This window comes from Pygocentrus nattereri, chromosome 21, assembly GCF_015220715.1.
Source record: "Pygocentrus nattereri isolate fPygNat1 chromosome 21, fPygNat1.pri, whole genome shotgun sequence".
NCBI lineage: Eukaryota > Metazoa > Chordata > Actinopteri > Characiformes > Serrasalmidae > Pygocentrus > Pygocentrus nattereri.
Window position 1 is genome coordinate 15,136,604 of NC_051231.1, and position 23,698 is coordinate 15,160,301.

A 23,698-nucleotide genomic window follows, 5' to 3' on the forward strand; every position below is an offset into this window, starting at 1 on the left:
CTTTTTTACAGACAAGCGAGCTGTTATTCTTCATCATTCTTTGTTATCAATGTGCTGTCTTCTCTCTAATGTGTACATAGTTGGGATTAATTACTGATGAAACTGCAAGAGTTGGGAAAATAAAAAAATTGCAAGAGCAGATTGAGATTGCTACTGAGTGCTGATTGGTTAGCATTACTGTTACTGAGTGCTGATTGGTTGGCATTACTGCTTACTGAATGCTGATTGGTTGGTATTACTGTTACTGAGCACTGATTGGTTAGCAGTACTGCTACTGAGTGCTGATTGCTTAGCATTACCGCTTACTGAGTGCTGATTGGTTGGTATTACTGTTACTGAGCACTGATTGGTTAGCATTACTGCTACTGAGTGCTGATTGGTTGGTATTACTGTTACTGAGCACTGATTGGTTAGCATTACTATTTCTGAATGCTGAATTGATAATGTTTATGCTACCAAGTGGTGATTTGATAACATTGCTGCTGCTAAATCCTGGTGTTTTGTAGTTTTGTTTCTGAAATGACGGGGAGAAATGTCAATTTCTGATTTCTTGCTGTGGTTAAAGGAAGCAGGTTAGAGGACTTTTAACTTGGCGGGTGCATCTGCACGGTTCCGTTACAGACGCTTAAAAGAGCAAACGTGACGAGCAGCACCAGCGGAGTGTTACGCTTCATGTACTGTATTAATCTGCTTTATCTCACAGCGTTAATCATCTACAGCGCGTTATTAAACAGGATATGGATGAAGAGGCGGACGAAGTGTTCCCCGCTGAGGATCACTTATTTGAAGACAGTTTCTCTAAGGAGTGCACTTTTAGCTTTTTTGGTCAGGAATGTAAAATTAATCAGTCTTTCAGTGCGAGTCTCGGTGTAGCTGCTTCCGTTTGGGACGCAGTAAGTTCGAAGCAGAAGATTCGTGGTCGATATTGCTTCCATATCACCGTATTATGATATCTCTAAGCATGTAATGCACATGTGCAACCTAATGCACCCACGTGTTTCTCCAAGTGCATTCATTTACTAAAACAATACCCACACTCACACTTCTGCAAAAACATTCAGAGTAACACTGCAAGTAATCTTAATATTGCTGTAGTGCTATATATCATATGTTATATAATATTCCATACACTTTAAAAAGACGATTCTTTAAGGGTTCCTTAGTAAAGGCAGTTCTATATAGAGCCATTTAAATGATTAAATGGTTCTCTCTATGGTGAATTATGTTGTCAAGCTTGTAACAGCAGCAGAACCATTTTGAAAATGTTTCTATATAAATCAATATACATACACTCATCATCAATCTGAAGAACTATTTCACCATGCAAAGAACCTTATAAGCATGCAAATGGTTCTATGTAGAACTCATGGTTCCAAAGAAAGAGAAAGAGCCATGTTTTTAAAAACTGTATATACAGCTATTTCATGCTTTAATGGGTCTTAGCATGGTAAAACTGTTCTTTAGATTGATAGAGAATGTGTTGTATATGGTTCTATACAGCACCAAAAAAGGTTCTTCTGTTATGATTCATGTTATGGCAGTAAAGGAACCCGTTTGATGCTATTTAGAACGATTTACAAAAAGGTCCTGTGTAGAAACATGAAACATATTCTCCACCAATCTACTGAACTAAATAACCCTTAAAGAATGATTTTATAAAGTGTGTACGCCTATAAACGACGCTAGCACATTTACCTGAAACATCCACAGTAAGAAAGCATAACAGTGCTGTATGATACTTATATGATTCCACAGGTGAATGTTTCCCCTTGTATATATAATATTCCTGTAATGCTTGCGTAGTGAGCTATAGTGATTGTCTGAATTTACTATGAAGACTGTTCTTACAGATATTTTTCATTAAATGAATGCATAGTGGTGCTGCTAGTATTTTGCTTACAGTGGACTCACCCAGTTTCTGTTTGAACAATGTTTTTAAAACTATACATTGTCATGATTTCCTGAAGTAATAAGACTTTCTGTATCAAATTCTATTCAGATATCGCTAGATGACTGAAAGCTTGTTCTCCTAATTCACTGTGTACAGTGAGGATCATCAGTGGAAACACATTTTGAGAGATACACATTTTGAAACATAAAATTACTGAGATAAGAGGGTAACAAAACAACTTTAGATTTATAAATGAAAATATACAAAACATGCATGCACAAAGCAAATCAGTAATATGTATTGTAAAGCACAAGGCTCCTCAAATGTTTTAGCAGCACTGGGCCAATGTTTCACTACATGTAGTTTCTCCATCTGCTTGTATTAAGCATGTATGATATCCTTTGAAAGACTAAATTATGTTTCTGTAATAATCTAACACAAACGTGTAATGACTTTCAGCCCCGCCTCTAAAACACCTTCAGATTTGTGGTGATGTCACCGCATACCAGTAGGCAGGGCAACATGATATTAACCAACTACAAAAGTGTATTTCCTAAAGTGCAGGGTGATTAGCACAACTACAAGATGGTTGCTACAATATCCCAAATGGTTGCTAGGGTGTTGCTATGGTATCCCAGGATGGTTGTTAGAGTATTGCTAGGTGGTTGTTATTATATCCCAAGTGGTTGCTATGGTGTTCCAGGTTGTTGCTAGGGTGTTGCTAGATGGTTGCTATGGTATCCCAGGTGGTTGCTGTGTTATTTCAGGTATTTGCTAGGGTGTTGCTAGGTGGTTGTTATGATATCCCAGTGTGGTTGCTAAAGTATCCCAAATGGTTGCTAAGGTGTTGCCTGGTGGTTGCTGTGATATCCCAAGTGGTTGCTATGGTATCCTTTTTGTTTTTGGTTTCAGTCTCATTTGTTATGTTTGATTGATAAGCTGTTCTAGAGTAAAAGTCCCTGTGCAGGATCTCAGCTTCATCACAAAGTGTCATCTGATAATAACAAAGGAAGTCTTATTTTATCTTTTAAAGAATGACCACCTAAATTATTTAAACTCTTTTTAAATGTTCTTTTATGCACAGCTGAATTCATTAAAATTATGAACATGCGCAGTCAAATTTCTTATGTTTTGTACAGAATAATTATGCTATTTATTTATACTTTTGTTTACTTGTTTATATACTATTTTCCATGTACAACAGAATTCTATAATAGAGAATTATTAAAATTATAGAAACTAGTAGTCATTATACACAGTCATGTATGCCCACCCCATGGGCAAATTGTTATGTTGTTACTGATTTTCTGAGTGTGAATAAGTTAACACATTCTCTACAGAGACACATTTTTTGCACATTTCATACACAGTTGCTGTTTACATGCTGGGTTGAACATGGTTAAAAAAATTAAAAACTATAAAAAATATAAAATATGCCATGACTTTTGCACAGGCCACATTCCATGTTTTTTTCCAATATGTTAAATTCAGTAAATAAACAGTAATTGTATATTGTAATGTGCAGAAGTGTGTCTCTATAGAGCAGGGGTGTCCAGTCTTATCTGCAAAGGACTGGTGTGGCTGCAGATTTTAACTCCAACAAAGCAGGAGGCCACCTGATGAAATGTTTGAAGCCCACTGATTGAAGAAGTGGAGTCAGATGTGCTTCAGCTTGTTTGGAGGGAAAACCTATAGCCACACCGGCCCATTGCAGATATGATTAGACACCCCTGCTGTAGAGGAGTTGTAACTTATTCACGCTCAGAAAATCAACAACAACATGAAATCTGACCAGGGGGTGTTCAAGTGAAATTTGAATATGAAGGTATTGTTGTCGCATCATATCTGCAACAGAGATTAATACGATCCCTTTTCTTCATTTTCAGGCAATCCACTTGTGTCGTTTCTTCGAGCAGATTTCTCTGGATTTAAGTGGAAAGCGAGTGATCGAGTTGGGAGCAGGAACTGGTTTTCTCAGCATATTGGCTGCCAGATTAGGTACATTTTAGTACTGATTTACTGTTCACACTGCACTAAAGTGTTCTTAATTAGCCAAATTTTGTGTTTTCTACTGCTGGCAAAACGTGCAGGATGATGGCAAGTCAGGAAGAAAAGAACAAAAGAACAAAACTTTAGCTTTTCAATTCTAAAACTGGATTTTTATTTGTGTGACAGAAAAATCAGCTAAAAGAGTTACAGAAAATAAAACTACATGAAGCTGTGCTGATTACACTTAGTGTTTTATGCTTCACTGTAATGTTTCATTTTTTAAATATAGTTAACAGTATCAGTTATTGTAAACTATATGTATAAGATAATTGAGCATGGTTTTCTTAAACATCTTTTTAAATAAGAGTTTACTGATTTATGTGAACATTGTTAAACTGCTGCAGCACCCATTCAACCTACAGTAGTTTAGCCCCACTCATCCATCCTACAACAGTTCAGCCACACCCATTCAGCCTACAGTAGGCTGCCTATTTAGCCTACAGCAGTTCAGCCCCACCCATTCGTGCTGAACTTACAAGGACCTGACTGATTTTAAAATGAGACACTATATATATATATATATATATATATATATATATATATATATATATATATATATATATATATACATACACAGGACAGCCAATCAGAAAAGAGCTCATATACATATATTACTTTTAAAGGCACAGTGATGTAAATAGCCTGTTTACTTCTAAGGGATGAAGAGAGGTTGGAAATTACCCTGTATACATGAATTATGTTTTGAATACATAAAATAAGTGGAGCTTAGGTGGAAAGTATAAAATACAAGGAAAATGCTGGATGTAGGCCCTTAAATAGCTGAACAATTTAGGCCATATCACACTGAATAGTCACATTAATAACTTCTTTCGTGGTGTAATTTCTACCACAGGGGCTCGTGTGACCCTGACAGACCTCCCCCTGGCTATTCCACAAGCAGTCCGAAATATTAAAGCCAACACCCCAATGACTGGTTGGCCCTCAGAAGCGCCGATTGCCGCTCCGCTGTGCTGGGGTCAGGATCAGGAGAACTTCTCCTCTGACTGGGACTTCGTCCTGGGGACAGATATTATCTACATGCCTGAAACGTTCCCTCTCCTTCTGGACACTCTGGTTCACTTGTGTGGGGGTGGGGCCATGGTGTTCCTGTCATCTAAGATGCGCAGAGAGCACCACACTCAGGACTTCTACGACAACTGGCTGCCTCAGAAGTTCGAGGTGGAGCTGGTGCAGACAGAACCGGAGAGTAACATTAATATTTATAAAGCAGCTCTGAGAGCAGAGGGTCTAACAAAAACTCCAAAATATTAAAGGGCCCATGTCATGGATGAACCATTGACTCCCCCAGTACATGCAGACTATATATGGAAACTAAACTGCCTGTTTGGAATGAGTTGTTTTTGTGATTTCACGAAAACCAGTGCGTTGCATAGTCTACCTGTTGTGCACATAGCAGTTTAGCCACGCCCACTCACAGTGAAGTAATAGAACACTATAGTCATGTTGTCATTTTGTAGTCGGTGCTCTTATGCCCTTATAAAAGGAATTTCTCTACAAGAAGGATGAATGAAGCTTTCGAAAATTGCTTTCCAAAGCTGATATGTTTCACAAGGTCATTAAAGAGTGAAATATGAATATTGCTACATATAAGCTAAAGCTACTGTGCACTGAATTCACATCAGTAGACTGGCAGCCTCCTTAAGCATGCTTTGCCAGCCTGGTGTGTATTTCCATGTACAGAGTGAGAGCAGATGATAAAGAAATTCGCTACGGTACAACATTTTTAATAAACCACAACTCATCAGAGTACCGCCACAACACACCTTAGTTTTGTATAGCTTAGTGATGTCATGTTAGTGTCAAGGCTTTTTGTCACGATTGGCCCCTCCCAGTCCTGTCTATGTGCATTTTGTTTTGGTTTTCTAGTCCTGCCCCCTTGTTTCATGACTCCACCCCTGATTGTCTCCACCTGTGTTTGCACCTGTCCCTTGTTACCTTTATGTATTTAAGCCCTGTGTTTTCCCCGGTCTGGTTACTGGTCTTTGTTTGAATCTCTGTCTGTGTTGTACACTTTTTAATGACTAATTCAGAGGATCCAGTAGTATTCGAGAGAAAAATGGACACAGTACAAAACGCATCAGGTTCTGAACATTTTTATTAACACAGGGTTTGACAGAGGTCATTTTAAGAAAACCCCATTCATGCTGGCCATAGAGAAAACAAGCTTAGACCAGAGATCCTAATATATAGCATAACACGGACTACAGAACGAAGCATGACTACGGTGGTCTATAAGTTGTATTTTAACTCAGACAGGGCAACCAATCAGAAAGAGCTCAGTCTTAAAGGGATAGTAGCAGAAATAGGGAATTTTCCTCACTCATTTGAAGTGAAAGGGTTTGATGTAGCATGTCATGAAAAGCATGATAGGTTGATTCCTCTGTCATTTTCTCATTTTGTTTGTAGTTGCGGAAAAAAACAGCCCGATTGGATTTTTTTATTTTTTTTTATTGTCAGGTGTTTAAAGAATTTAACTCTTTTGCTTTCAAACAAAATGTAACAGTGAAACAACTTACATACAAATACTACAGGACTAATTCATCAAGCATGATAAATAAGAAAAAATAAATAAAAATTTAGTTCTATTAAATAGAAAAGCACTTGGGCGTTGGGTGTAAGAAAATGTATTAAATTAGTTTTTAGTAATTTCCAGGTCTGAATAAGTATGGAAAACTGTCTGTGTTTCCAGACCATGTCACCGATTCTGATTCCCAAAATATAAAATTCTTTTATCATCAAACATGCCATTGTGAAGTGTTTTTAAGTACTGTTGATATCCACGATACTCTCAGAAAAGCTTATTTTGCCATAATTTATCACCATAACGATAAATATTGTCTTACTGCCGAGCTCTAGTAAACACTCATTTTGTAGCCACCTTGTCCTCTGAGTGATTAAATATGTTCATCCCCTCTTCCCCGGCTCTCTGCTGATGCACTGAGTTTCTGTTCAGAGAGAAAAGCCTGTTTGTTCCGCTGTGGAGTTTCAAAGAAAGACAGCAGCTCCCGCATCCACGTAGCTGTGGCTCCATCAAACACAACAACAGATCCTTATCTGCTGCTAAACAGCTAAATCTCATTTTATGGCTATAACGCCTCATATGGCAGTTAAATGCAGGTTTCTGCATGTGGTAAGGAACATAAGCAGCCGTTTAGTGAGTCTGCAGATGTTTAATATCTATTATATATTTATAATGCAATGTTTACAGCACGGGGAGAACATGCAAACTCTCTGTGTGGAGTTTGCATGTTCTCCCCGTGTCTGCGTGGGTTTCCTCCGGGTTCTCCGGTTTCCTCCCACAGTCCAAAGACATGCAGTCAGGCCAATTGGACATGCTAAATTGCCCCTAAGTGTGAGTGTGTGAGTGACTGTCTGTGTCTGTCTGTCTGCCCTGCGATGGACTGGCGACCTGTCCAGGGTGTATCCTGCCTTTCGCCCGAAGACTGCTGGGATAGGCTCCAGCATCCCCCCGCGACCCTGACGGAGAAGCGGCTTAGAAAATGGATGGATGGATGGATGGATGTTTACAGCAATGATATTGATATGATATTGTCCGAAATACACTTAGTAACATCATTGATGGCTTTGTTTCAAGAAAGCAGAAAGGATGCATGTATTTATTATTGTTCATGTTTTTTCTAGACTATTTAGTTGTATAATTATTTAAATATTCTACAGTATATTACTAGTTAGTGTTTTGAAGTATAATTTTGTTTTCTTGCCTGCGTGTCACATTCACCGTTTATATATTTGTTCTTCTATCTTTGTGACAATCCAGCACAGAAATACAGTTCAAACATTTCCTGAATGTGTATAGTCGCCCTTTCCATTGCACCATTGCTCCATTTCCAAGTCACATCCAGAGTTATGAGGCAATGAAGAGAGGCTGAGATACATGTCATCTGCATCTCAATGTGTGGAACTGGTGGATTTGTGTGTCAGTCTACGTTTTGTGTGAAACTGCTCAATGGACACTCAGGAAATTACTAAGGACTGATCCATCACACTGGAAACGCTTCATTCTTCATTCAGTCCACATCGGTGACACGTGTGAAATGGCCTGCAGAGAGTTTACAGCTGCTGAAGTTGCTGTAGTACTTTTGGAAAGTATTGATGAAAATAACTGAGCATTTTAATATGATGCATATGAGGATCATGTTACATGAAGAGCCTTTAAAGGAGAATTAAGAAGAAATAAACAAATAAACAAAAGAAAATGTCCTCAAACACCAGCAAATAAACAGAAATTGTGCACTAAAATTTGCAGAAAGATTTTAATGAAACATATTTATATATAGCAGTGAATGTGGTCAGGGGTGTTCACACTTTTGCATATGACTGCATATGTTTATGGTTGTGAGAATGTTGTCATTTTTGGCTTGGTAACCTCATTGCCTCGCTTTGTTGATCCTACAATAGACCTCCTAAACCTGCTGAGCTGCACATTAGTGTGTGTATGTGTTTGTGTGTTTGTGTGCGTGCGTGCGTGCGTGTATTGTGTGTGCGTGTGAGTGTGTTACGATGCTTCTTTATTGAACGTTCCTGCAGAGAGATGGGAATGTTTACTTTAGGCCAAAAAAAAATTAAAACTGTTCAGAAAGCTTCATTAGAGTTCTTCATTAAAACATTCCTTTAATGAGAGGAGCTGAATGAAAGTGGTGGCACACAGACTAACACAGAGCTATGGAAGGGTGGGAGGAGTCCAGACCCCAAAACATACTCCTCCTCAAATGAAGTTCCTGAGTCTGCATTATGTCTGACTGTCATCCAGCAGCAACTCTGCCACCCTCATCTGCTCATCCTGTTTGAAGGTAAAGTGATTTCTTGTATATTGTGACATAAAAAAAAAAAACATAATGCTTTTTCAAAGTTGATCTAATTTTAGTCTGCAACACAAGTGTGTGACATTTACATACACATAACTTTTATGTATAAATACTAAATGAATATTTTGAACTGTAGCATGAATTTATGTGCTATGAATACACTTCTGAGCAAAAACATAGGCGAAGCCCAAAATATAATGCTTGGTATATGGATGGTTTTGGCTGATCAGAGTCCAGATTTAAACCCTATAGATTATATTTGGTCTCATTTTAAACACAAACTAGCTCTGTATTTTTTTCAGCTGTCTGAACCTATCAGTACTTAGTGGTTCAATATTGATTCTTCTTTTTGTAAAAGACTGTCTGCACATTTAGATGAAAAACGTTTGTTAATGATCTTTTGTTAAGACCATCTTTTGCCCAGTAGTGTATAATAAGCCTGAACTAAACCCTCATATATTGATCAGATGAGGCAGATCAGGTGTTTTGGTGGTTGCAAGGTAGGTGCATTGATTATGAAGGGGACACAAGGCTATTGTGTGAATAATGGGAAAATGTGGTGAACATTAATGACTATCTGCAAAATGTACTTCAAATTTGTACATCTTTTATTCATTTGTGGTTACAAAACTTGCAAGGACCGAAGTTAAAAAATGCACAGCTCAAACACTTATTTGGAAAATTGCCATTTAATAGAGAAAGGATGTAATGTTTAATTTGACATGCAGGAACAATGAATATCATTTGTTTTTAGAACCACACGGGGAGTTTGGGTACAGTTTGTGGTGTGAACCTTTGGGCAGTGAATTTTTTGTGACAATAAGTCAGATGTTAACATAAATGCATGCTTTAAACAATGATTCCAGTTTTCCAGTGCGTCTCTGAGAGTTAAAGTGACATTATTTAGTAATATATTAATATGATTGTATATGGTTCTTTTTACGTGATGTCACTTTATCATTGTAAAAGTGATAAGGCCTTTTTTCTTTTCTTTTTTAATAATTTTGCAGAAAAAAGGCAGGTTAAGTATTTTATATTTAATAACAAATTAAATGATTTAATCTACATTTAGTCTTGGGACACTGTGCAAAATGTAAATAAAAACAAAATGCAGTGATAACATGTATCACACATTATATCAAATGTTGAAACTGAGAAATTTGATTGTTTTTTGAAAAATATTTTTTGAATTTTATCCCATACAACACATTCCAAAAAAGTTGGGACGGGCAACTAAAGGCTGGTAAAGTTGTGTAATGCTAAAAAAACACCTGGTGGTTGATTGACAACAGGTCAGTAACATGATTGGGTATAAAAGAACATCTCAGAGAGGCTGAGTCTTTCAGAAGTAAAGATGGGGAGGGGTTCACTGTATTGTGAAAGACTGCATGATCAAGAATAGTGTTTTTCAACATTAAATAGCAAATAAATTTTGCTTTTCATCATCTACAGTACATAAGATCATTAAAAGATTCAGAGAATCTGGAGAAATCTCTGTATGCAAGGGACAAGGCCAAAATAGACTGAGGCGAAGTAGAAAAGTGTCCTGTAGTCAGACAAATCAACATTTGAAATTCTTTTTGGAAGTCATATACATCGTGTCCTCCAGGCTAAAGACCACTCGGCTTGTTATCAGTGCACAGTTCAAAAGCCACTATTCATGATGGTATAGGGGTGCATTAGAGCACATGGAATGGGTGACGTGCACATCTGTAAAGGAACTATTAATGCTGAACGATAAATACTGGTTTTGGCAACATATGCTGCCATCCAGATGACATCTTTTTCAGGGAAGGCCTTGATTACAACAGCATTGCTCTGTATCCAGGTGCTACAATTACCTGCCTGCAGTCCAGATCTGTAATTACTGATAATGTTTGGTACATTATGAAATTAAAATATGATAAATGAGCCCCCAAATGGGTGAGCAGCTGAAATCCTACATTAACATGAATGGGAAAACATATTGAAAACATAACAGATTGTTGTTAAAAGAAGAGGTGATGAAACACATAAACAGGCCCCCATTCCAACTTTTTTGAAACATGTTGTTGGCATCAAATTCAAAATGGGCATAATATTTCAACATAAAGTTTTAACATTTTATGTGTTATTTTTGTAATTTTTCATTTAAAAATACGCTTCTCATGATTTTCATAAGGGTGGCACAGTGGCATGGTGGGTAGCGCTGTCACCTCACAGCAAGGAGGGCTTGGGTTTGATTCCCCGGCTGGGCGACCAGGGTCCTCTCTGTGTGGAGTTTGCATGTTCTCCCTGTGCCTGTGTGGGTTTCCTCCGGGTTCTCTGGTTTCCTCCCACAGTCCAAAGACATGCAGTCAGGCCAATTGGACATGCTAAATTGCCCCTAGGTGTGAGTGTGTGGGTGACTGTCTGTGTCTGTCTGTCTGCCCTGCGATGGACTGGCGACCTGTCCAGGGTGTATCCTGCCTTCCGCCCGAGGACTGCTGGGATAGGCTCCAGCACCCCCGCGACCCTGACGGAGAAGCGGCTTAGAAAATGAATGGATGGATGATTTTCATATCATTGCATTCTGTTTTGATTTACATTGGGGTTGTAATTATTTTTGCTTAATTTGTTTTTTTATTATTATATTCAAATAAAATTGGGATATGTTTTGTGAGCATTTGAGCATTTGCAGTGAGAAATATCTTTTCATATATGTTCATGGTAAACTTTTGTTCCCTGAAAAGATGGAATTCTGGGATGGAAAAGACAGGCACGCTTCACAGTACACTAAATACAGAACTCTTCCTGGGTGGAGCTCCTCTTCCCACACGTACGTAAAGCTAATACTCTACTTTAAAATCAGCAATGTATTGTTTTGCTCCTGATTGCATACATTTTAACATAGAGTAATTAAAAAGCCATGTTTTAATTGACCCATGCTTCGCAATATAAGGTTAAAAACAAGGCTCTGATCATTGCACAACCTCTTGTTGCATGACATTAACTTTCTTCATACATTTCAGTTCATTTAAATTCTACATAAATAATAACAAAAGATATTAAATATTTCCGAAATGCAGTGAAGGTGAAGGAAATGAAGCAGTGATGAGACACTGAAAAAAGTGCTGCATTGAATTTACTTGATTCAAATGTCTACATAATTTCCATATGGAGAGGAATTTGTGTCAAACTGAAAAACAGTCACTGTTACACAGTGGAAAAATATGAAATACAGTGCACATATGACAGTACTGTTCCACGGTCATATACAGAATATACAACAAAATGAAAAATCTGTTATTACATTTTTTTCACTTCACTTGACCTTCTGATTTTTAAAAACAAAATACTGAGTTTATGTCAGAATTAAATACAGTCCACCTTGAAATGAAATCAAGGGATAACTACAATGCTAACTACTGTGCTTCAAACAAAGTTAAATCAGTGTACTTTTGTGCATGTTATTGTTTACATGCAATCTCATGTTTGCATTGCAGTTTACCATTTTGAATGCATGTCAGTGAAGCAAATACCTCTGAAGTAAAAGACATGACAAAAGTGTAATGAGGGTTTGCTTTTTATTTTAGCATGTCATTATGAAACAGTAAAGACATGTGTTTTTCATTGCATTTACATTGCTTTTCAGTTTGCCACACATACATACCTCTCCATATAAAAACTGCATTGTTGTACAAACTAACAGAAACATCCGATGACCATTTACCATTTTATCAGAAACCCCATATAAATGCAGGTTGTAGGATTACAGTTACAGCCCATTTCTACTCCCCTCTACTTTCCATCAGTGGATTGGGACCACCATAGGAACAACACTGGCCAGATAGGTGTTACTGGAGTTTTAGCATGACTGTGCACACTCACTGGCCACTATTAGCAATTCTTCCTTATGTTTGCACTTTGTAGATGACCATTGCTTGATGTACTTTACTTACACACAATTGGATTCATCCAGTAGTGTTGGAGTTACTTGATAGAACATAGTTGGAAAATGCTCATTATTGGACCCAGTACATAGTGAGAATTATTCACGTTATTTCCTGACTACACACATGACTATTCACATGGCTATGATTGCCACAAGCACTAGGACTTCACAATTTTTTTTTCTAAATATATGAACACTACACTTGAAGTTCTTTGCATGTGTACAGCTATGATCCTTTTGTATTCGCACAGGATTATTGTTACATTGCAAATCCGTGCCACTCGTACCAGCACCACACACACCACCACGCCGCTGTTAATGCTCTGCTGAAAATAGTCTACCACCCATCAGCGGTGGTCCTATGGCGGTCTTTCCTCTTTGATAAATTGTGTACTGTAGAAACAGATGACTACAATCTGCAATTGTAAACTTTATAAACAAAGTGCACTTATATAATAGAGGTTTCTGATAAAATGGCTACCTGTATGTTGCATCAACGCAGTTATTGCCAAAAATAAATAAACTGAAAATGAAAATTGTCTTGATGTTATACATTTTATTCATTTGTAAATGTACACATTTACATTGAGTAAATCCAGTGCACCGCATATTTTCCAGTATGCAAAGTAATGAAGCTTGGCTAAAGAAGCAAGACTCTAATAACAAATCTTCTTTGCATGTTCTTCTCCCTTTACCTGTAGATATCCCAACAAGACTCCCACAGCTCACTTTCCTGAGTCCAGATCAGAGAGTCCAGGCTGGATGGGTGAACCAAGCAGTTGGTTGATACCAGGTTCCAGAACTGGTGGGACTATGAGAGACTATGTAAACTGGACTGAAACAGTTCCTTCCTCCAACTTTACTTCTGAAAATCAACTCTACCCCCAGGAGACAACTACATATGCCAGTCAAGAGAGGAGTTGTGAAAGACAGAGAGCTCTTATGGAGAGACACAGGGAAAAGGAGAGACTAGTACAGAGAGGAGAGTTGACAAATAAATGGCAAACTTGCACTTCTACACTCTACAGAAGAGAGAAAGAGAAGCTTAGTACTAACAGTTATCAAGAGCTAGAGGCTTGGGCCAACCGCTATTACAACTCTCTCCCTAGGCAGAGACATGTTGAGGCAGGGACAACCCAGTGCATACCAGACAGTGAGAGGATGTTGGGGTATACAAGCAGGTTAGTCAGTGCAGAACCTAATCAAAGACTAAATACATCAGTACCTTATAACCAAGAAAAGTGTACCCTTGATAACAAACTGAGGGTTCAACTGGAGATGTGGAAAAGACAACAGCCACCTCCTTACATTCCAGCAAAACAGAGTCTGTCTAGGAAGATGTCAAGTTTAAATAGCAAGGAAAATGTGGTCCTGAGCCCATCTTTCAGTCACCCCCCAAATTACACACCTCCACCACCATACAGCATTCCAGTGGAGTCTGACATGCTGCCGAAAGTGGGAACATCCCATGCAGAACCAGTCATGGAGTACAGAGTTGGAAGCAGACCAGTTACCTCTACATTTTCTATGAGAACAGAACATTCTCTTGCCCCTTTGACAGAAGGAGGACAACGCACAGACCATTCATCAACTGATAGAATGCCAAGAGCAGTGACCAACCTTGATACTGACAAAGCCAGACAACAACAAAAGATTTTAAGCACACTTACAGAGTCACTCACTGTACCTCAACAGCCAAACCAGGAACAAGGGGCTGTTGCACCACAACTACAATCATCACATCAGTTTCCTGAGAAAAGTAAGATGATCTATTCAGATACAACACTCACCAAGCAGAGCAAAACCAAAATAAGAAGAGGTGGAGAGACAGTGTTTTGTTTAGTCTCTCGTATGGGGGAGCTAGCAGGATTGTCCAGTTCCCCTGATGAACCACTTAAATCCCACTCATTGCCCCTTTTAAAAGTCTCAGCTCCTGGAGGCCCAGCAGCTGTAGCTAAGCAGGCCAGTATAAGCCAAGAACCAGTTCAGCTGGCAGATGAAGTTGATTCTGGAGGTCTGACAAAACAACAGTGTGAGTCCATTAAACTAGAAAATGCACCTGAAGGACACACAGGGGAAAGTCAAACCCAGAACTCTGACCAAAGCTCTATAGATACCAACAAAGAGAAAGTACGAAGAGACATTCGGGAGAATATGCTAAAACAACATAATGAAAAAATAAACTTTCTGACTAGCAAGAAAGAAGAAGACCCTCCTAGTGTACCTAATAAAGTAGAAGAAAACATTGATCCTTGTGCATCTACTAAAACTGCAACTGAGAGCTTGAGTGTGCCACACAATCAAGCCACGGTGAAATTTCCATTATGGAAGGAACCAAAATGGCACTATTGCTCCAAGGGTGTTTCGGAGAAGGAAAATGCACCAGTCCAAGATACCAGTAAAGTGGGCCAAAATGAGCAAGCAGTTGATGGACAACCAAATAAAGCAGCAGTCAGTAACAATGCAGTTAGAGACAAGAGCAGAGGTCTTGTGGTTATTGATGCAACCTGCGTTGTTGTCAAAGTTGAGTTCATTTTTCCTCCTGAAAAAGAGCATGTCCAGTATGTATGTACACGTTCAGCTGACTCATATGAGCATGGCTCTGACTCTCTAAACCTTCAAGTCCAAAACAATGACCACAATGATACAGATGTATCAGATGCCACAGAAAAAAGTGCTCTTACAAATAAAACACAAGAACTTCATATGAAGATCCAAGAACAGAACAAGGATGATTTGATAAACAGAAGTTCTAGTGATACAGTCATTAAGGACACGAGCCAAATGTCAAATAATATAATGTCTGAGAGGGTCACTTCTGAAAATGAGACTCTCAAGGAAAGAGCAGAGAGGATTCTTGGAATTACTCTTCAGAATTCCAGCAATGAAGAACAGACAAAGGATGAACTTCCAGAAACTACTCAGACAGAAAACGGCAATGTTGTAAAGATTCGCAAGAGTTCTTTAAAAGAGTTAGAGGGATCTCCTGAAGCTGAAGTTGATCATGTAGAAGAATCTGAATGTTATTTGAAAGGCATGGCTATGTCTGAAAATGCTGAAAATGCAGTGGAAAAGGTATTAACCATACCAAAAGAGAAAGAAGCTAAGTCCTTAACAACAAATGCTGATGGCATACTGGAAGAATCTGAAGTGAATCTCATAGATACTGTAAAGACAGTTCAACTATTGGACATAAATAAACAAGAAAATAAAAGTATAGCTGAAGACAATAAAGGCACATTGGATGATAATTTTACAACAAAGCATTCAACAGCAAGAGTCAACACAGCAGTTGATGCCACTCAACAACAGAAAGATAGCTTTGAAGACAAAATTAACAGTAGTCCCACTGATGAAATAAATGAAATGAGGCATGTCTTCCCAACCATCCTTGATGACCATGTGGCAAAAACTGGCAAGTCTTTGGGCCAGGAAGGCGGCCCCATGGAGGGTAATCCATCATGTGAAACAGGTGATGCAAATAACCTCTGCCCAACCTTCCTTGTTGATTTTATTGAAGATTCTAGTAAGACATTTGGCCAAGAAGGTGCTTTCAGTGAGGAGAATCTCTCTGATGAAACAGATAACATTCAGAGTGAACTCAGTACTAATTTTGGTCAAGAAAATTGTCCCAAGGAGGGCAACTTATCATGTGAAACAGATAATGTAAATATCCTCTGCCCAGTCCTTCCTGATAACTACATGAAAAACATCAATGAGTCATTTAGTCAAAAAGGTTGTTCCAGGGAGGACAGTCCTTCAAATGCAATGGATGATGTTAATAATCTTTATCCACCCCTTCTTGAAAACTACACAGATGAGACTAGTGAAATATTTGACCAAGAAGATAATCCCATCCTTCCAGATAAAAGTGACAGAATAAGGAATCTCTGCACACCTCTTCTTGGAAACTATGTGGAAAACACTGGTAAGCTATTTGACCAAGAAAGTACTCACAATGAGGACAACCTCCTTGATGAAGCAGATGACATACAGAAGACTAATGAGTTGTTTAATCAAGAAGAAAGTTCCAAGGAGGACATCCTCTCAAATGAAACAGAGGATGTCAATGTGGAGAGACCTAGTGAACCATTTGATAAAGCAGGTGCTCCCAGACAGGTCAACCTCTCAGATGAAACAGATAACATACACAACCTCTGTCCAGTCTTCCATGGTAACCACATGGAATACATTAGCCAGATGTTTTGCCAAGATGGTAGAACCAGCATCTCAGATGAAACAGATGACACATATAATCTCAGTCCATCCCTTCTTCAAAGCTCAGTGGAAAGCAGTAGTGAGTTGTTTGACCAAGAAGATAATCCTTTGGAGGGTACCCTCTCAACTAAAACAGATGACATAAATGATCTTTCTCTAGACCTCTCTCATGGCAATGCAGAGAACATGAGTGAACCATTTGGCAAGGAAGATACTCCCAAGGAGAGTAACCTCTCAGAAGAATCAGAGAACATGCAAAATCTCTATCCAGCCCTTCTATGTAGCTATCTGGAAAGCACTAATGAGTTGTTTGACCAAGAAGGTAGTCCGTGGGAGAGTACCCCCTCAAGTGAAACAGAAGATGTTTATAATCTTTGTCCAGTAATCCCTCATGACAATGTGGAAAAAAATAATGAAGCATCTGGAAAGGATGGTGCTCTCAAGGAAGGCAATCTCTCAGATGATACAGATGAAATTCAGAATGTCTGTTCATCCCTCCTTCACATCTCTGTGAAAAGCACTAGTGGGTCAGTTAAACAAGAAAGTACTCCCAAGAAAGGTACAACCTCAACTGAGTCAGATGATGTGAATAATCTTTGTCCATTCCTTCCTCATGACAATGTGGAAACCAGTGTGGAGACCAGTGAACCATTTCGCAAGGAAGATGCTCCCAAGGAAGGCAACCTCGCAGATGAAACATGTGATATAGAGAATGTCTGCCCAACCTTCCTTAAAAACAATGTGGGAGACCCTAGTCAGTTGTTTGGCCGAGAAGATAGTTACAAGGACACCAACATCTCAGATGAAACAGATGACATTCAGAACCCCTGTCCCACCCTCCTTGCTAACTCTGTGGAAAGCACTAGTGAGTTGTTTGACCATGAAAGTAGGCCCAGGCAGGGTATGCCCTCAAATCAAACCAGTGATGTAAACAATGTTTGTTCACCTCTCTTTGGTAACAGTGAAGATAACACTAGAGAGTTGTTTGGCCAAGAAGATATCTCACCTCCAATAATTGATCTTCACACAAAAAAGCCAACTTGTCAGCCATCTCTTGAATCTTTGTCTTTTTTGTCTGAATCTCCACCTCATTTGGACAAATCTAGTTTATTGGCACCATCACTTGCTGTGACTTTTTCAGTTTCACATTCTGAACTTCAACCAGAGCTATCTCCGCCAGACATCAACCAAGAGTACATTTCTGCTTCTTGTGGAAGCTCCACGTTGCTTTCTCCATCCCTAACTCCAGTTCTTCTTGCTCACTTAAGACCCTCTGACAGTTCATGTGAGACCAGTAGCGTTCATGGTGAGGTATGTTCTCCAGGTTCATTCGCACTGCCTAAATGCATGAAGGAAAAACAGTATCCCAAGTCACTATGGGATGCAGTGAACCGCATTCGCAAACATACTGCACCTGACTCAGAAAACGAGGAGGAGGACGGGGTTGAACTTTGGGAACAAATGGAAAACACTGAACTGCAGCCACAGGAATCAGTCCTGGAGGTGAGGATGGCTAATATCATGGACGAGTATGATGGAAATATCACAAAGGATGTTTCAATCACCTCTGATGTGGTAGATAGTGCTACTAAAGAAAGCATTCCATCAGAAGAAGAGGGAAATTTGGGTGAGGAAATGAGGACAGCAGTGCTATCAGAAGAGATGATCAAAAGAAAAGAAGTCAGTAAGACTGAAGATGATACTCTGTCCAGCAGCAGCCTGGACAGCCATGATTCAAAAGACACAGTAATTAAGGTTGAGGGCAATGAAACGTTTTTGGAAACTGAAGAAGAAACATTGCAAAATGAGCAATTTTGTTCAATCAGTAGGAATGAAGGAAATGTTTAAATTAGCAATGAAGGGCTGGATTTAGCTAGCGTTTTAGCATGAAATAACTGTCAGGTTTCAGAGATTTTTGAAGACAGTCGATAAGATAGTAAGAAGTTAACCATGATACAAGTCTATAAACAGCAGTCTATTGTGTGCTGCTCACTGGAAAGTGGGATATCTCTCATTAGCCTGCATTAGCCTTTATCAAAGGGACTGATGTGGTAATGATAGCTGCTAAAACAGATTTCACAGTGCTGTGAAATCACAAGTGCTGAAGACAAAAAAAAAACAAGATATTAGCTTAGAGTCAAAGTGTGTGATCATTTGCTTTGAAGGGATTTTCTGAGGAGTTTTTCAACTTCACCATGAAATGGATTTTGCAGTTCTTATAAAATCTGCTTGTAAAAACTTTATTTTATTCATGTTGATTTACAAATTATTTTATGAGTTTGGCAAGCCTAAACAGTGTTAATAACAATTATGACTGAGCTAAAAGCAATAACCAGAAATTTGTAAAGCTATTTGTTCAAATTTATGCTCAGTCCTACTTATTGTCATATATATGGTACCCAACAAACAATACTAATGTAAACAAACCACCAAAGTGGCATTCATATGGTTCTAAAATGCCTGTTTGTGGATTTAGGAAGAATTCCACCATTATATACGTATCCATTCCATGCATAGCTCACTGGTCGAAATGTAAAAATAGTGATTCAGAGTGGTTTGGTGTAAATCAGGGGTGTCCAATCTTATTCACAAAGTCCTGGTGTGGTGTCCCCTGATGCAAATGGTTGAACACCTCTGGAAAATTTTGCCTCACAACATCCTATATGTATCATGATTAGATTTTAAGGCCAGATTCTTCTCAAAACTATCTCAGCCATCAGGCGGTGTATTCATAACCATTTAGAGAACGACATCTGGTTCCTATTACCACCACTGTGAAAAATTCTGACTCTGTAAGTTTCTCTACAACAGAGCATTTCACACCAAACCACACTGAATGACTGTGTTTTCATGTTGAAATTATGAATATATATATATTATAGCAGGAGAAGCAGCTTAGAAAATGTGTACAAAAGTGTATAAAAGTGTACAAAAAATATTTTAAATACTCAGATCTCACTATCTGCCTCCAAACATACTGGATGCCTTTAACAACAAGGCAAAGATCCAAACCTGCACTCAAAGCAATGTTTTTCAGGTCCAAATAGTGGACTGTTAGGACCCATGTCAGCCATGTCAGTGACCTAAATCCCACCTGCATTTGACAAGCCAAGACAGAAGGCTGAACAAGCCTGAAATTAGAAAGACTCCAAAGTGGCTGCTTTTCAAGCCAGGCAGAGCATCATCAGGGCAGATATTGCATCTGGTGAAGCATTTAGCTACATGAGCATTAGTGAGGTCATGCACTGATGCTGAATGGTCAGTTCACTCCAACTCATCCCAAAGAAATTGGATGGAGCTCATTCACTCCAGAGAACACAGTTCCACTGCTCCACAGCCATATGCTGTGGGGCTTTATATCCTTCTAGCTCACACTTGTCATTGGGCATGGAGACCTTAGACTCATGTGCAGCCACTCCAGTGTCCCGTTCTGTTGGTCAGTGCTTTTCTATGGACATTATAACTTAAACTAGCTGAACTCACTCATTCAAAGGGCTACATGGTTACTTTTGGACATATAATGTACCTTTCTGTATATCTGCCACACCTGCTTCATCGATGGCATTAGTGCAAAGTTGGAGGGGATCATGCTGAGTCTAAACTCTGTTTGATTGGTGATGTCGGCCCCACCGACACTATTTTAAGTGTTTAAATGTGTAAACATGTAAAGATACTAGATCCTTGCATTAAAACATTTCAGAAAGAACTCATATTTTGGCTCTCTTCATTCAGTTAAAACTCTATGTCTCTTTGGTGTTTATAATTTTAAGTGTCATCTATATGTATATTAATTTAATACTCATAGTTTAAGCTTTAACCTTTAACTCAGCTGTAGTTGCTTTTTATCGCATCTCAGGAAACTTCTCTGCGAGTTTCTTGTAAAATGTCTCTCAGTGTTCGACTTTTTGCAAGGTTTGGATTGTCCTGTTCCACCTTAAATGGTGCCTGAGGCGCCAGATTATGCTGCTGCTCCATTTAAGGTGGAATGGGAGAAATTGGACGAGAAGCCGGAGAATGAGAAGCTGACTTCATTTTCATGAGTTGCTGCAGATTAAGCGTATCAGAAAACCAGTGATTTATAAATGTAAATTCATGTAAAGTCCAGTTTTCTGCATTGTTGTGTGATCAACAGCATTAAAGGTTGGTGAATTAGCATTTATGCGTTAACTCCAAAAACCTAGTTCTGCAGCAGTGCAGAGATTATTCAGGCCTGATTCTCACCCAAACAGAGTCAGAGTCACTGATGAGAACTTTGAGGCAAAAGTGTTGCTGAAGTTTAAAAAAGACTCTGAATGTGCATGTCATGTACACACACTGTTCAGACATAACATTATGACTACCTCCTTGTTTCTATGCTCAATGTCCATTTTATCAGCACCACTTACTATAGAGGTGCACTTTGTAATTCTACAGTTACAGACTGTAGTCCATCTGTTTCTCTGCATAATTTGTTAGCCCCCTTTTACCATGTTCCTCAGTGGTCAGGACCCCCATGGACCCTCACAGAGCAGGTACTATTTGGGTGTTGGATCATTCTCAGCACTGCTTGTTCTTCTTGATCTTAGTGCAGCATTTGACGCAATAGACCACGCTATCTTACTAGATAGACTGGACAACCTTTCAGGGATAAGAGGAATAGCTCTTTCCTGGTTCAGGTCTTACCTCACTGATCGCTATCAGTTCATTAATGTAAAGGGTGAATCATCTGTGCTTGCAAAAGTAAAGTATGGTGTTCCACAAGGCTCTGTTTAAGGGCCTATATTATTCACAATTTATATGTTACCATTGGGCACCATTATCATAAACACAGTATAAATTTCCACTGCTATGCCGATGACACTCAGTTATACATATCAAGCGAACCGAATGATAAAATCAAACTTGGCAAGATTGAGGACTGTGTAAAAGACATAAAAGACTGGATGTCATGTAACCTTCTCTTACTTAACAGAGTTTCCACTGTTTTACCATCATCATCATTCCATATAAAATTCAGAAGACATGTGTATAAAATGTATGTTCTCTCTTGTGGATGCACCAGAAAAGCAGTTTGAGTGAGACTAATGTTTATGAGATACTATCTTTCCCCCCAAAAAAGAAATAAAAAAATAATTCCAGAAAAATGACAGAGAAACATTAGAAACAGTATTGAAATGGGCGATTGGTGCTTTCTTGTGAGGTGGTGTTGGCTTTGTGACAGCATTCAAGGTCTAAATATTTGCAGCTTTATTTTTGGACTTGTTCATAGTGAATTTGAGATTTATTTAGAAAATATTTTCATTTGGGCTTACAAAGGATTGAATTGAGGAATGTCCGACAAATGCCTGTATTGCTGTTATTATGGGCAAAGATTTAACAACAACAATAACCTGGAACCTGGCTTTTTAATCTGCTTTAATACGTATATAAATATTTCATAAATAAATTTTTAAAAATTATTTACATAAAGATGCTGATTAATGTCTGTTGTTGTTCGTGTGTGCAAAGACTGAAAAGGAAAAGAAAAAAGAGACACTTTTAAGACTTTTATTTTGAAAAACAATGGCACTTCCAGTGGCGGTGGCGGAAAACGCGTGTAGTCGCTGTATAACCGAGTAGAACCGAGTAACCTTCTGTGTTTGTCTGAGTCAAGAACCCAATTCAACTTAAACTGGATATACTGGGATAAATGTGCGTGTCCTGCTCTTACAGTCTGCCCAGGTAAGATAATCGCTCCGTATTATTACTGATTAACATAAATTACATTTAACTGGAGTCACAGCGTCTCGGAAGTTAATCGGGTAAATAACAGCTTACTGAACGCGTTTAGTCCTCCGTTAAAGTCATAGCTTGATTAGGTAACTCAGAGTTTTGTTCTTGAATTACAATCTTTTGACGGGGAAAAAGCTTAAATTACTTCGCTATATCACTGTATTCACTTAGAACTTGCAGAGAAACCATAAACCGGCTCTGGTATTCGTTCCTGAAGCTCCTCTGCAGGTAGAGGTACGTGGAACAAAATCGGACCATTTCACGATAAAAGTGTATGAGTTTATTTGATTAATTATAAAAACTGTATGAGTTTACTGGATAAATTAAACGAGCCGAATCCGTTCATTATCTATATTAGCTACAGTTTCCGTTCCTCCTACAGTGATTGAGGAAGAATATAAACCCCTGAACACGATTTATTTATTAGTCTTTCTGTGCGTTTTTAAGATTAAGATTTGCTTTTGACGATAATATTTCTGTTATTTCTTCTTCTTTACATGTTTCCAGAATCAGGCTGTTTTTACAGAGATGCATGCCTTCTCAGCATTTCCTACACGTTCCAAGAAAGATGGTTCTTCAAGGGTTCTTTATTAAAAGAATAGTTCTATAGAGCTCCAAAAAGGGTTCTGCTGTTGTGTCCAATCTTGACATCGTGACAATAGCAGAACCCTTTTTGCTGCGATATAGAATCTTTTTTAAAAATGTGCTATGTAGAATCATACACCACACATTCTCCACCACTCTGAAGAACCATTTAACAATGCAGGGAACCACTTAAACATGAAATGGTTCTGTATAGAACTCGTGGTTCTAAACAAAACCATTGCCTCTACTAAAGAACACTTGAAGAACTCGTACAGGAACCGATATTTTATTTCTTTTTGGACTAAAATAAAATGCTAAAGCTCCAAAGTGAGAGAACAGGAGCTGAACCAACTCAGCAGAATGAAATTAAACCAAAAAAAGACTGTTAGGAGCTGAATATTAGCGATTAATGATTAATAACTGTGTAAGGTCGATTGATTCCTG

At 38.6% G+C, this 23,698-nt stretch overlaps 2 protein-coding genes across 2 annotated transcripts in view; both read left to right on the plus strand.

The window, feature by feature from the left end:
• The first annotated feature begins 614 nt into the window (after positions 1–614).
• Positions 615–6,838, plus strand: eef1akmt3 (EEF1A lysine methyltransferase 3). Its single transcript, XM_017692794.2, has 3 exons — positions 615–893; positions 3,778–3,889; positions 4,794–6,838. The coding sequence occupies exons 1-3, from the start codon at positions 738–740 to the stop codon at positions 5,210–5,212; spliced, it is 687 nt and encodes a 228-aa protein (XP_017548283.1). The 5' UTR covers positions 615–737; the 3' UTR covers positions 5,213–6,838.
• A 15,643-nt stretch (positions 6,839–22,481) lies between these two features.
• slc11a2 (solute carrier family 11 member 2) overlaps positions 22,482–23,698 on the plus strand; it is a 33,915-nt gene continuing 32,698 nt past the window's right edge. The window contains exon 1 of the mRNA XM_017692795.2: positions 22,482–22,618. The gene's annotated coding sequence lies outside the window, so the exon portion shown is untranslated. The remainder of the gene's footprint in view (positions 22,619–23,698) is intronic.

Bases quoted from the DNA above. Each gene is read 5' to 3' on its own strand.
- eef1akmt3 (XM_017692794.2), top strand. From the start codon at position 738: ATGGATGAAGAGGCGGACGAAGTGTTCCCCGCTGAGGATCACTTATTT. The intron at 894-3,777 runs GTAAGTTCGAAG...CTTCATTTTCAG, and splicing joins CTGCTTCCGTTTGGGACGCA to GCAATCCACTTGTGTCGTTT. The intron at 3,890-4,793 runs GTACATTTTAGT...TTTCTACCACAG, and splicing joins CATATTGGCTGCCAGATTAG to GGGCTCGTGTGACCCTGACA.